This window comes from Carettochelys insculpta, chromosome 1 (assembly GCF_033958435.1).
Source record: "Carettochelys insculpta isolate YL-2023 chromosome 1, ASM3395843v1, whole genome shotgun sequence".
NCBI classification, from domain to species: Eukaryota; Metazoa; Chordata; order Testudines; family Carettochelyidae; genus Carettochelys; species Carettochelys insculpta.
Genome location: NC_134137.1, coordinates 20,630,102 through 20,645,438, shown reverse-complemented (window position 1 = coordinate 20,645,438; position 15,337 = coordinate 20,630,102). Strand labels below are relative to the sequence as shown.

Here is a 15,337-nt window from a genome sequence, read left to right as displayed (position 1 = left end):
AATCAGCTTACGTGGAGGTTGGTAAGAACATAACCTCCACATAAGCGGGGGAGGGGGGGGTCTACCGTATGCCTGTTAACTATGGTCAAGCCATGAATTGAGCCTCCTGAGGTCTCATTACAGGTCCTATCCACTAGACTGTTCTTCCCTAGGATATCAGTGGCAATAAAGGTGCTCAGCCCCTTATAGGATGAAGGCCGGTGGTAATTTTAATTTTAATAATTCTCTTCCCATCTCTGCCACAGGTTTCTTGTACATTCATCAGCAAATCATTTAGCTTCTCTTTATCTTGTTTTCCTTTTCTCTAAAAAAGAAGGTGGTGCCTGCTTACTCCACACAGTAATGTTGTCAGACTGTAACCCCCTAATATCATTTGTTAAAGTATTTTGAGATCCTGAGATACCTGATCTCTCTCTTGGCACTTAACTGGTCATCTATCACCATATTATTTGAGCACCTCACCTTGCTCAGCAATATGGGGCACAGGTGGCTTGCTGGTTTGAACTAGAGAAAAGAGAATTCTCTGTAACTTGAGGTCTTTAGCTCAAGTTTTGAAGACTTCAGTAAGTAAGTCAAAGGTTCTGGGCTTATAACAGGAGTCATGGATAAGGTTCTGTGGCTTGCAATGTGAAAGAGGTCAGAGTAGAGGATCACAGTAGTCCCTTCTGGCCCATGAATCTATGAGTCTGTTAATGGATTTTATCCTCACAAGAGTTATGGGTTAGGGGGAGGTTGTTGTCCCCTTTTTACAGATTGGGAACCTAGGCACAGAGATGAAAAACAACACGTCCTTCTGTTGCCAAGCTAGGAATTGAACCTCTGGAGGTCTCATTACAGACCTTATCCTCTAGGCTATTCTTCCACAGTCCATCAGTGGCAGTAAAGGGTGGTCAGCCCCATGTAGGATGGATTCTAGGGGGAATGTTAATAATCAGACCAGTCATTCCATCCCAACCCCTTAGCTAAGCCATCGGGAAAAGCAGCAAAGGCCTCTTTATCATGGATTTACATACAAAAAATCTTGAACTTGTTCAGTCTCAGGACATGTCTTCTCCTTTGCCGGAGGGCTCCTGCCATAAATTGTTTAGTTTTTACTCAGTTTACTTATCGCCTCCTAGACCTTATCCTCTCACAGGTCAGACAAGGAAAGACAACTTTTTTTTTGTGCAGGTGTTCAGCTTGACTCCTACATTAGTCAGTTTGAACATGAAATGCATTCACATGATTCCCCAGTTTGCCTTGTTCCATAGCAGTGTTGTCTGCTGATTAGAGCAGAGGGCATGAAATAAAAGTCGCTGGGATCTGTTCCCAGCTATCTCACACCTCAGATGATCTGTACCTTGTATCCTCAGTGTGTGCCGTGACATGACAATACTCACAATCCCACAAAGGAACAGTTTGTTAATTCCAGACACAAAGGGTAAAACTGTCAAAAACCTGTACGTGACTTAGGAACCTATATACCTTTAAAATCTGATCCTCAGGAGTCAATGGAACATAGTCTCCAAAATACCCAAGGTCCAGATTTTTAATGATATTTTAGCGCCTAAAGATACAGATAGGCTCCTTGTGGAGTTTTCAAAAGCATTTAAATACGCACGAGCCACCTGTCTTCGTTGTGAGGCTCCTAAATGCTTTTGAAAATCTTGTCCTAAATCACTTTGAAAATGGTACTTAAGCTCCTGAATCAACAGGTGCTTCTGAAAATTGTAGCCAAAGTATGTCATTAGAACTTGGAAGTCTTCATGATTTGACAGAAAGAGGTCAAGGTCCAGGATGGGCTTGGAGTCCCCAGGAATAAATGATTTGTATTTAATTTAAAAGTATGTCATGTGTTGAAACCTCCAGCAATATGTCCAACCAAAACTGGCAACCTTAGGTGGGTCACTCAATAAATTGCTGTATCTGTTAATTCCCTCCGAACCATCTGGCATTGGCCACAGCAAGGTGACAGGATACTGGGCTCGATGGGCCATTGGTCTGACCCAGTATGGCCATTTTTATATACTTATGTTCTTGTGAAATGATTATAAACACATAAATTGTGGTGTGTGGCAAACAGCTGGAAAGGTTGTAGGGTACTTTGAGAATGAGGTGTGCTCTATAAGGGCTAAGCATGATCATTTCTTCCAGTATTTACTCTCTGTAGCTTTTAGTGCCTGGAAGGAAAGGGTCTCTCTGACTGAAAAGCTGTAAAAACCCTGCTGCCTTGATTTATAGACACACCAGATCTCTTTCTCCCAGTCCGAATGAACACAGCAGCCTCCCCAAGCCTAGCAGAAGTGCCCCCAAGTCCCCGTATGTCTGAAAGATCCTGTCAGTGGGAGTATTCATTAGAAAGAGGCTAAAGTGAGCTTATGTAAGGCTGAACTTCAGTCAGCTGTGATGTTAATGCAGGCTGAGCAGTTCTGAATTTTTTATGTAACAGTCAGTGACCTGAAGCAAATGTCTCATATCATACCAACCCCTTCCTCACCCACAGACTTTCAGGGCTACATAGGTTGCCCCTAATTTACTGAGACAAACAAAGGGGGAGAGATTGATTCCATCTTGGATTGTTGAGCCATCCTGGTGGAACACAATGGGATTGGGTGGGGAGTGGGAGTGAAATGCACTCTGTGTAGCACCTTACTACACCTTAACATGAGCATGGCATACGGAGTTCCTAGTGCCCAATGGCAGCATGCATTCCAAATGATATGGGGGCCTCATAACACCCGGAGCAAGCTGATCCTTCTGCACTCATCGGTGGCATGCCAGCCAGTGCATTCCTCACTCTTCTGCCTGTGGAGTACTTGACTAGAAATCCTGCCCAGCTCTGCACAGCTGCACTGAAAGGGAGAATGTTCCTGTCCCCAGGCCACTGACAAGAGGAGGTGGAGCTAAAGGGGCAGTTGCACTGGGTCCCAGTGATTTAAAAGGGCCCAAGGCACTGCGCTGCCATGGCAGCAGCAGCAACTGAGCCCTGGGCCCTTTAAATTGCCACCAGAACCCCAAGCAGTGTGGTTCAGGAGGTGCTGAGGGCTCTCTAGTGGAGGCTAATGATAGCCCCTGACCCTTCTGCCCAAGGCCCCACCACTTCCAGGGGGGCTGTGGCTGAGCTGCCCCACCCACACTGCTCAAGGCCCATCAAAGTCTGTTGCCAGCCCTGCCTGTTCCCACTCCCTGTGCCCTCCTTCCTCTCCATCCTTGTGAGCGTTATCAGAGAGAGAGTTGTGTCCCTAGAACATCCAAACCTATGAAACAGGGTTGGTAATGAAAGAGAAATAATGAACTGTCAGGCAGATTCAGCCCAGTTCATTTGCACTGTAGTGAATAGGCATGGAGGGGAAGCGGTGTTAGTCTGAGAAGTTGAGGTGCTTAGGCTCACATGAAGCTTGAAAGGGGAAGGGTGTCATTAGGTTTGTGTGACACAAATGAAAGGAAAGATGTCCATTGAGGCTGGAGTCTGGTGAAGCCATAGTGCGTACATTTTGTTATATCTGTTTCCTAAGCCATTTTGGGGTTTGTTAGTCTTTTCCTACAAGCCACTCTACAATGGCAATAGCACAAATGGACACTTAACATCTGTGTCATGGATGTCCAGTCCCCTCCAGCCCTTTTCTCCCACACCAATAATAAAATAAGATGTAGGTGAAAGGGACCAGGTTGTAGGATTTTAGGGCCAGGTTCTGAGAGATACCAAGCACCCCACAGTCCTGTCCAAGTCAATGTGTGCTTAGTACTTCTGCAAATAAGGCATACAGGATCTGTTCCTGCTGGGAGATAAGTGTTGAGGCGTTAAACATCCTCAACTTCCGCTGACATCAGAGAGAGTAGCACCCGCACAGGAAGCTGACCATAAATATCATCAAATAAGAGCATAGGCCCCTCTGAGTTCATGGAAGGGGAAAGAGAGCCCCATCTTCTCCCACAGAGAAAACCTAACAAAATTGCTCTTTATTAAAGATAAAGGAGAAAAAGGAAGTAATTTAATGAATCCCAGCCCCAGAATCACAGGCTTACAAGCCGAAAATAGACTTTGCCAGCACTTAACTTTGTCATCAGTGATTTATCAGTGCATTGTTTTCACACTTAACCTGTTTTTAATTAAATTTGACTTCTGTTCCCTTTGTTGGAAGAGTCTTCCCGGTTGGATGTGGTCAGCACAAAAGTTTGTGGAGTGTGATAGAATTAGAAAGCAAAGAGGAGAATCAATCACAGCAGATCTCTGCAGTCCATGTCCCTCTCTTTTTTCTAATCTCCTTATTAGATTCTTATTGTCAGAAAGGATTAGTGTTATGAGCAGCAGGAATTCCTTTCATTCCCCGTAAGGCGAGGTAGTGAAGTGTGGCTGCTTTTTTAACAATAACATTCTGGATTTCTCCTCTTACCCGACCCCCCTCTCTCTTCTCCTCTCCCACAGAGATTTGTGCAGCAGATTGCGGAGGACATGGCATCTGTGTTGGAGGCACCTGCCGCTGTGAGGAGGGATGGATGGGTGCAGCCTGTGATCAGCGGGCGTGTCACCCACGCTGCAATGAGCATGGGACATGTCGGGATGGCAAGTGTGAATGCAGCCCAGGCTGGAATGGAGAGCACTGCACTATTGGTACGGGGAAAATACTTTAAAAAGAATAATTGAGGAGCAGGAAGTGGGGTGGGGGGAGAGAAAAGAAGCATGCTTAATTGAATCTGTGTGACTTAGTGTAGCATGATCACCTTTGTTCTTGGATTTCAAGTTTTAACATCATACATTTTCATGTGGGAACAAGACAAAATGTCCTTTCATTTGGCGTTGGCATGCCTATGTATATTTTTTTACTGTCAGAAGTGAAATATACATATATAGTTTTTGATCACTCAGACACAAGCCATCAGTCCTTACCTAGATGCTTGAGTAAATGCCCCACTTTCTACTCTTGTCAGAGGTCTTTTTCGTCAACCTCCAAGACTCCTCTGCAGTGTGATATCAGCTTACTCGGAAACATGCGGACTGTTTTAAGTTCCCATTCCCCTTATTTGCTTCATTATTTGAACAACCTACCAGTGACATGGAGAATTATATTCAAAATATTTCTTGCTTATTTCAGTGCTTTTCCTTGTTAATTCTTTCTCTACCTCACTACCTACTGTTCTAATCATCTCACTTTTCTTTCTCGCCATCTTTGCGTATCTAATATACTTGGCTGTTACCTTAAGCTTTGAACTGGTGGCACATAGATCTCTGTTATTTCTAAGGTGCCGTCAATGTGCTGAACATTTTAGAAAGTGGCACTCTCTTGCCTTAAGGCCACTTGTATGCTCATTAATAAAGTGGTTCAGATATACATTGCCTCTTCATCTGAGTTAGCCTTATTCCCTGCTGCACCTTGCCTTTTCTTCTCTCTGAGCATCACAACTTTGCCCTTTGGTCACTGTTCAGTGACATTCTCTGCACAGTCAATACAAGTCACACAATCATTAGTATTGGAGGTATCCAGCCTACACTTGGAATTCACTAATGGGTCAAACTCTGCCTCTCACAGACACTAGTGGATCTAAAATAGTTCAGTTGATTCCTAACAAGTCACTCTAAATTTACATTAGTGTCACTAATGCAGAATTTGGCCCTCTTTTTCTAATCAGTTATTCTTAAATTCGTTTGACAGTGTAGCTAGTCATCCAAGTTATCAGCTTGGGCACCAGGCAGATTCACACATACAAAGGTAGCCAATAACTGAAGCATACTCACAAATAGTTTAATTCCAGCATCAGGGTTGTGCAAGCAAACCATGTTTGTGGCTTAGTTCTGGCTAATGTCTCTCTGCTACCTTATGGTCCTCACAGACATCCCTAATGAAACATGTCTAGCACTTAAAAACTTCCCACTACTCAACAGAAATTGCATTCTGTTTTCTCTTCTATGTGCCTAACAACATCTTTCAGTTCTTCCCCATTAGAAGTGGGTGAAAAGCTTTCTCATAAACAATTTTAAACTGAAAAGAAAGCAATAATGCATTAATAGGGGCATCATGTTGTATAATATTGTTTGATAGTTCTGTTCACCAAACTATAGATTCTGAGGTGATGGCTTTCAAGAAAAAATCATCATCATCCTTGAAGAAAATACTTAAGATTAGGGAAATGTCCTAAAGACAGAGGAAAATTTAAAGTGGACTGAAGTCCTACAGAAAGTACTTAGTTCATACAGAGAACGTCATTCTATTTATGCTTATACAAAAACAATACAAATTTCTTTGTAGTGATGCAAAGAAAGTATGTGATATTTCAGGGTATGTCTACAGAGCAGTCTTATTTTGAAATAAACTATTCTGGCAGAGCTATTCTAGAAGACTTATTTAAAAATAGCACTGCTACACACAAAATGCATTTTGAAATAGCACATAGCTATTTTGAAATACAGCGTCTACACGCACAGAACCTATTTCAAAATAGAGCCATTGGATGCACTATGGCTTATTTTGAAATAGGCTCTATTCCCTGTGGCTGTGTCTTTTGAAAGATTTTTCAGAAGAAGGAAACTCTTCTAAAAGATCCCATGGAGTGTCTACACACAAGAAGTGCTCTTTTGAAAGTAAATTGAAAGAATGCAGCACTCCTTTCAAAATCACTCTTCCTTTCCCATTTCAAGAAGAGCGCTCCCTTTCAAAAGCTTCTTTTGAAAGAAAATGTGTGAAGACACTCCACAGGGCCCTTCTTTTGAAAGAGCAGTCCTTGGCTGCAGCTACACTAGCAAGTTCTTTCAAAAGATTTTTCCAAAGAAGGGGGCTCTTTCAAAAAAGCCCATGGAGTCTCTACACACAAAAAGAGTTCTTTCAAAAGTACATCAAAAGAATGTGGTGCTCCTTTCAAAAGTGCTCTTTTCAGGAAAAGCGCTCCTTTTCAAAGAGCTACTTTTGAAAAAAAAAAAGCTTGCAGATGCTCTGCAGGCCCTTTTTTTTTCACAAAAGCAGTCTTCATGGGGCCTGATTTTTCGATCCCTGACTGTTCTTTCAAAATAGCAGGGGCTGTGTGGACATTCTCTTTCAAAAGAGCAGATCACTCTTTTGATCCACTTTTTTTGTGTGTGGACACATGCTTTCAAAACAAGTTCTTTCGGAAGAGAGCTTCTGGAAGGACTTCTTTTGAAACATCTCTGCAGTGTAGACATAGCCTGTCTAAACAGTTCCTATTTCAAAATCGCGGTTTTGAAATAGGCACTATTCCTCATACAGTGAGGTTTACCAAATTCGAAATAAGCCAACTGCTGTTTCTAAATTATTTCAAACTAGTGGTTGCATTGTGTAGTTGCTAGGATGGTTATTTCAAAATAACTTTGCTCTGTAGACCTACCCTCAGTCTGTAGCTGATATGCCACCAATGCTTTCAAGCTGGTTTTACCTTGCACACTAATTAAAGTGACCACATTATTTGTGGTACTTGTCATTCTTAGTACAGACATCATAGCAAAGACAAACACCACAATGCAGCAAGAACCTAGATTTTAATTGCCCCTCCACCCCCGTACTTTCATACACTACTACAGTCCCATTGCACTGATGTCTGGGCTTTAGGAACCACCTCTTAAACTGACTGCAGAAGTATCTCAGTTTCCTTCCTTCACCCACCACCCCCTGCCTCCTGCCTCCCTCCAGCTACTGCAGTGTAAAAAGAAATGTGTACATAGACTCATGCCTCTGAAGCTGTAAACCATATTTCCTAAACAACATTTACTGGTAATTGTGTAGAATATAAAGAAGATTTGACAAAGTCATAAATATTCAAGGAAACTGAATAGGCATGTGAAGGAGTAATAAGCTAGTAATACTGGCACAGATGAAAGGACATTGACTTGGAATTACATTAAGTGTGTGGTAAACATTCACTTTGTCCTTGTGTAATTTCCCTGCATGGCAACTTGTTCCATTGACAGTAATCCCTTATATGTCTGTGTCATTGCCCAGCCTGCATTAGCAACAAGATGCATAAAAACCCATTGCTGAAGTAAATCTTTTAATAATATCACCATGTGTGCAGGTAACAGTGGTAGAAATGGATGATACAAGTAAAGAAAGTTTCTCCTTCCATTTCCTGTTGAGCACATATGAGAGTAAGAACTCCTTTTATTTTCTCATTTACTGGGAAGGAATGAGTAGGAAGCATTTTCTCATGCTACCAGGAAACTGTGATCTCAGTGGATTAATTTTGTTTGCTCAGACAAAGGGAAAGTTGTGTGACCAAGTATAGTGGCTTGATTGCTCACATTCTAAGATTTCATTAGCATAACCTCAGTCAATTCCTAACCAGGAAATTGATGCAGAAGCTTGTGTTCATCATCCTAATTCAGCAACCTTCTTTCATTCAAGCAAGAGGGTAGAACATAAAGTTTATTATATAACTGCAGGAATCTTTAAATCCTGCAGAATGGCTTAATTTATTTACTCTGAATTTTTAAAACAAGAACTAAGGAACATACACAATGCAGCCCTCACTTGGTTCAATCTCCAGTTTGTTACAGCATTTCCTTCTGCCAGAATAAAGTAATAACAGTTACATTTAGTTTTCTTTAGATTCTACCACTCATCTGTCACCCTCAAGCATCACTAAGGCTTTGTCTACATTAAACCTTAAAGTCAACTGCAGATACACAATTCTAGCTAAGCAGTTGTGTAGCTAAAATCAGCATACCTGCAATTGACTTTAATGTCTGCTCTCACTGACCGAGGTGGACAGGAAAGTTTCTCCCATTGACCTTCCTTGCAAGGCATACATTGGTCAACTGCTGACCCCAGACAGATCGATTTTGTGTATCTCTGCCAGATGTGAAAAATCGAACTCCAGAAGATCAAGCCTGACTGGGTCGCTCTTCCTGGAAGTGTAGACAAAGCCTAAGGGAACCTGAGTTTAAGGGTGAATTCCCATCTCCCTGCCCCCAAAGGGTCAAGTTGTAGATTGGCTCTGCATTGAGACACTTTGTAGGGTGATTAAGGGTGATCCATGAGTGGACTACAGGGTGTGACCAGGTCATTGCTGGTGAGTCCACAAATTTTACATGAGGGTTATAGTGAACCTCACCCACTGACCACAGTACAGGTTTCAGAGTGTTATGACTGCTCTCCATCCTGCATCTGTGATGCAAGGGAAAGGTTTCACTTGGCAACTCAGGTTTTACACAGGGGGCTCAAATTGCAGCCTCTGTGTGAATTCTTCTATGTAGTTGTTTACAAGTACATGAGTCTGGAGGCTGTGCAGCAGATTGTATGTGACCCTTCCTAGGTGTACATGTGGAGGAGAGGCAGATGGAGTCTCCTACCCAGTTGCCTTCCCTACACTTGAATCGGGTATAGATGCAGTCCTTGTGAACCCTGAACACAGGACTGTGGTGCCACTGTCAGCTGCAGATGCTCCATAGCTAGTGGGAAGATGGTCCCTCCACAGCAGTGAGATTCTATGGTGATGGGGGCCACAGTGTGTACCTAGGCAGAGAGACAAAAAGACATCATCACTTCCAACATGGGTTGTTGCTTATGGCACAATCAGGCCTTGTTTTGTCATACTTAGAGAAGCTCCTGATTTTTAAAAATCTATTCTTTGGGATAGGCTGTCATCAATGCTCTGTCATAAATATTCACACATGCTATGAATGGGCTGGGCTGTAAGCAGTGCCTCTCAGCTCTACTTGAGTGCCTGGAACCCAAGCAAAAGGCATGAAGCCAGAATTGTGTCTTCTGTGGGGTATAAGTTCTAGGCTGCTGTCAGACCAGAACTAGAGGTATTCAGATGTCTGAGTATGCTGGAGTGTTTGGCTGTATCTGCAGTACAAAGTGGACTGTGTTGTACAGCCAGTCTCATGACTGACTGCAGTTTGGCGCTTTGCAGGGTGCAGCTCAAGCTGTGGTAAATGCTCACTGTAGAAGTGTGCTTGATGCCTCGCTCCAACAAGCCTTCTGCATCAGGTTTGAACACAGGTTGGCCCTGGATGAAGAGGAGGATTGTAATTGACATGGGATGCTAAACATGGGCAGCTACACAAACTTTACCACTATCACTGAGGCGTAAACTCATGTTATCTCCAATGACTAAGCACATAAGGGCTGCATTCTGCCCTCTCACTGACATTTATGTTAGACCCCTTTATCTCCAGTGACTTCATTGAAGCTATGCCTGATTTACTTTGGAGAAAGGCACAGCATTATCAGGCCTTAGAACACCCATTGCTCCAACCCTTTTTTAAATCCTAACCTCATTCTGCATACCTATTGTACAGGTTCCCTTTGCACCTCTCCCAGGGCATGCCCACAGGTGACAGAGTGATGTGTTAATGCCAGTGGTGCAACATGTGCATAGAAATAATGCAAGTTCAGGGTGAAAAAAATTATGTCAGAATTTACTTGTGGATAGATTTAAGGCTGTGCACAGGATAGTCTCATATGAGGCTTCATTGTTCTTCAAGCCAGTGAAGTTGAAAGGTAACATCTGCAAATAATTGGTATAGCTGGCATGGTAGCTCCCTCATTCTTTTCCCGTTAACTTTTTTACATCTGAAATTTCAGCTGTGAAGCAAAACATTGGCTGAGGTTTTGTACGTTTGGCTGCCCTGAAATTTCAAACCTGAGTTGCTCATTCCTGGATTACTGCAGCCCTCTGAGCTGTGTGCAAAGCTGTGCTGCATGTATTCAGTCCTACATGAGAGTGATTTGTGAACCTCGGCCCATTGGTGTCTAACGCTGGGGAATTAAGACTCTCCTAGTTCACTTACAAAAGTGGGCTTGTGTTTCTACTAACCCATTAGACTCACGGGATTCTAGATTCAAACGTGGGGGAGGGCAATCCTGATAAGCTTTGTGACCTTCTGCTTGGATGGTCTCTGTGAGCCAATCTCAAATGCGAAACTCCCCCTTTGGATGTAAGGACTCTGAGAACAAGATCACAGGGAGCTAAGGTATAGTGCTGGAACTGGAGAAATAACATGCAACAGCTCTTACACAACAACAGCTGTGGAGCAAACTGTTTGCAGGAGGGTGCAAAAGAGAAAAAAGCAGAAAATTCCTCCCAAGCATCTTTTTAAACATAAATCAACTGATGCTAAGAGGAGTGTGGTCTATTGGCTACGGCAGAGAGCTGCAAGTCATGACTATAGTGTTCTATTTTTGCTTCTGCTAATGACTTCTTATGTGACCTTGGGCAGACTAGGTGCGTAATGGTTTTCAAAGGCACTCAACTCCTATTGACTTGCAAAAAGATTTAGGTTCCTGACTGCCCTGTATGTCCCCACACCCTCTCTGTGCTTCACCTCATCTCTCCTGACAGTGGACATGTTTGTCTGTGTAAATGCAATATGTTATCCTTAAGGAAATCCAAAAGTAAAAGACTTTCCATTCCAATAGGGGCCACAGGGGAACAAGGTATCTTTGTTGAAGAAAATGTAACACTGTTAGGCAGGGTGGAAGAATTTTAGGGTTATCCCTGTCACAAAGGTGAGTTGTTGCAAGCAGTCAGAACCGTACCATGTTCTGTCATTTGTTTTTAACCTTCCTGTTTCTCTTGCTGAGCTTATTGAATCCCTGGAACTAGCCTAAATGGATGACTGAACACAGCCTTCCTCAGTTCTTTGATTGAGAATAGTTTTGTCCCACCCTTTCCTTCTTTCTCCTCTCCCCACAATAAAAGTTTTTTTTTCTTTTAATATCATAGCAAACTTTCCTGTGCCTCTCTTTGCACCTGCACAATCTCATACTAAGTTGTACTGCACTTATTCAATCCTACCTTAAATGTCCTGTCTTTTATCTCCCAAGCTCACTATCTGGATAAGGTAGTGAAAGGTATGGTCTTCCTTCCTCTTTTTTCCTGTTGTCTTTGTGTTGTTGTTTTTTTTTTTAAATGCACCGTGAACATGCTGTGTTGAGGTTGCATCTTTTACTCATTGTCATGAATCTCTCAATGCTGGAAAGGGTGAATGTTCCAGTCATTTTGGTAGGAAATGGCTCTGGAACTTCGTCCTTTGTAAATGCTGTAATCTCGTGTTAACATAATATCAGTGTTCCTTTCCTCCCTCCCTCCCCTCCACAACATCTCTCATCGCCACCTTGCCCAGCCAGGCAATCAAAGTCAGGAGTTAAAAAACACACACACACACACACATCTGTCAGTATTAAGTATCTATATAAGAAATCCATACAGTAACAAGAAAGTGAGTGTTATCTGTATGAAGTCTCCAGGTTTTGATCTTCAGGTGAAAAAATTTATCCCACGTTCGTAAGGGAAGAAATTTTTCTTTATATGAAAATGCTTGGTCTTTGGGCCCAATCCCCCAACTCTCTAAATCAGTAAAATTCCATTGATTTAATGGAATTGCATTGATTTACACGAGTTGACTATTTTGCCCTACGTCTATTTCTATTAGTCAAACAAGTCCTGGGCCTGATTCTAACCTCATCTTTGTGTCACATGAGAAAGAAATTGAGTTACACTGAGGCTGTGGCCACACTTGGCCAAAACTTTGAAAGGGCCATCCTAATGGTCATTTCAAAGATTACTAATGAGGTGCTGAATTGAATATTCAGCACCTCATTAGCACTAGCATGCGCCCGGCCACGGCACTTCGAAAGCGCCACTTTCAAACATGTGCGGGTCAGCACGCCTACACGGGGGTCCTTTTCAAAAGGACCCTGCACATTTTGAAGTCCTCTTATTCCCCTCAGCTGAGAGGAATAAGGGGACTTCAAAATGTGCAGGGTCCTTGAGAAAAGGACCCCTACGTAGCCACTCTGAGCCACACATGTTGGAAAGCGGCGCTTTCAAAGCACCGCAGCTGGAAGCATCCTAATGCTAATGAGGTGCTGAATATTAGTAATCTAATAGCATGGTCATTTCGAAGTTTTGGCCAAGTGTGGCCACAGCCTGATAGGAAACCAGTGTGGTTGGTTTTCTAATTTGTTCCCATTTTAAAGCTGCAATTCATTATCTGATTTCATGTTTGAAATTATAACAGTGGGGGCCAAAGTGACTTTTAATTACGAATATTGACTTTAGTCCCACTTGCTTAAAACTATAAAAAATGCATAGGTAATCTGCACGTCCTAGAGAAATATGCCAAATGGACAAGAAATGTGATGGAGTGGATAGCCAATGTTTTTCTCAGTGGTTGCTGATACCACACAGAACACTCACTTTTCCAGTTAAAAAAAAACACCTCAGGGAAACTCTGCCACTGCATTTAGACTTCAAGATCATTTACAGTTCTGAGCCATCAGAAATGGCAACCCACCATTAGAGGTTCAAGGAGACAGGTGAACATCCCATAATATTGGTCCAGTGAATGGTTAAAATGCAGTGTCTATATACAGGCTTTTACTGTGCAACAAGAAACATTGTGGCCCTGACAGCTGCAGTTCTCCAGATGAATTTATGATCTGGCATCTGCTTCCTGCTTCATTTGATATTAAAGGGCATGTTCAAGCAGAACCACAAATAGGGAAAGACTCTCGAGTGGTCAGACACATATTAATGATAAAAGTGTTGATGGTTTCAACAACTAATTGGTCCTTTCATGAGAGAGAGAGCTGCACCAGTGAGCAGTGTCCATTCCTGAATCTTTGGCTTTAGACTGACTATCTGTTCAGTAGCAGTTAATTTTCTCTTAACTGCACAGTGTCAATGAAGCACCCTTGACTCGCTTTAAACTAATAAAAGGGATTCTGTGTTAGATTAAGGAGTAGGGATCTTTGTCTTTCTTCATGGAGTAACAGTGGTGGCATTCTTAAAAGAATATATAGGTCAGCATTAAGCTGTGTGATCAGAACCTCTTGCTAATGTTGTACATGTCAGTGCTTTGCATTTCAAAAACTCTCAGGATTTTGCCCTTTCATCTCCATTTGCACTGCTGAAGATTGGATCAAAAGATAACAGCTAAGCACCAAGGGGAAACAGAAGATGAAAAATAATCTTGCAGAATCTCTCTCCTTTAGATTTAGGGACCTGAGATAATAAAAAGCCCCCTGCACTGTCCCATTTTTAAAATACTTTTTATAAATATACCCTCTTTCTCTGAACAGCCTTTAGACTGATTCTAATTGCCAGGAACAAAGGCACATTGTAGTTATTGAATTTTGCAGTGGGTAATGGGTTAATCAACATATTATAAATAAACCATTCACTTGCCATTTATTTTGCATTCCCTTCTTTGGAAGGATTAGCAATCGCTGAATCTTTCAACACAAATGATTTTTACTTGGCTAAATGCACAGTATGCAATTTTCAGAATTACATTTTTCATGCCATTTTGGCTTTCTTAATTATTAACATGTTTCTGGTTGAAATCCCTCCGCAGCAATCTTGGCTTATTGAGGTTGAGTAGGATTGACTGCTGGCTTCCTACCATTTTAAAGTAAACCAGTGAGTCAGTCAAGGCTCTAGAATATGTCTCCTCTTGTTTCAAGGGGGAGAGCAAATTGCAGGAACCAGCTTAAACATTGTTAAAACCAAAAAGCTCCTCACTAACAAAGAGCTGTACTGAAATCTTATCACTGGAATTGGCACTCCAAATTTAAGCCATTTTTTTAAAAACACAGTGTGGTCTCCCTTATAAGTTTGTTCTGTCTGGAAGTTTGTTCTTATTGGAAAGAGTTTCCCGATATCCTAAATGCCACTGAAATGACTAACATCACTCAAGATAATTCATGCCTGGTTATTGGTGAATAATTCTCATCTGAAGAGTTAAACCACCTAAATCTATAGTATTGCCCTTAAGTAAATGGTCTGATTTTCAAAGGTGCTGTACACCCACATCTGCTTTTGATGTCCGTGCATTTTGTTGGGAGTTCAAATCTTCTGAATAGCAGGTCACTTCTTTTTGGCCGTTTCTACACAGGCCACTTCCTTTGGAAGTGGCATGCTAGTACAGGGAGCAAAAGATGCTAATGAGGCGCGGATGCAAATTCCCCACACCTTATTAGCATAACATCATGTGATTTGGAGTCTGGAAGACGTTCTTCCGGACTCCAAAATGCTGTGTAGAAGTACGGCCGCCGGGGGGGCTTCCGGAAGGAAGTCCTTCTTCCAGAGGCCCCTTCTTCCCAAAAAATTTTTGGGAAGAAGGGGCCTCCGGAAGGAGGACTTCCTTTGGAAGCCTCTCCTCGCCCCCCACCCCGGAACTGCGCTTCTGCAAGGTGTTTTGGAGTCTGGAAGAACATCTTCCAGATTCCAAATCACGTGACATTATGCTAATGAGGTGCAGGGAATTTGCATCCACACGTCATTAGCATATTTCACTCCCTGTATTAGCATGCCACTTCTGAAGGAAGTGGCCTATGTAGAAATGTCCTTAGTGTGCAGCTGAAATCCACACACCTTGGACATGTCTATACAGCCCTTTAGC

The 15,337-nt window shown here is 42.4% G+C and overlaps 1 protein-coding gene across 3 annotated transcripts in view; it reads left to right on the top strand.

The window, feature by feature from the left end:
* TENM4 (teneurin transmembrane protein 4) overlaps positions 1–15,337 on the top strand; it is a 493,982-nt gene that overhangs the window by 338,249 nt on the left and 140,396 nt on the right. For 2 of the 3 annotated variants that reach the window (XM_074983375.1, XM_074983367.1), the window contains one exon: positions 4,406–4,591. In XM_074983375.1, the coding sequence (XP_074839476.1) occupies positions 4,406–4,591 (186 nt within the window). Of the gene's footprint in view, positions 1–4,405; positions 4,592–11,756; positions 11,784–15,337 lie in introns of all 3 variants that reach the window. The other variant, XM_074983382.1, reaches the window with a different exon arrangement.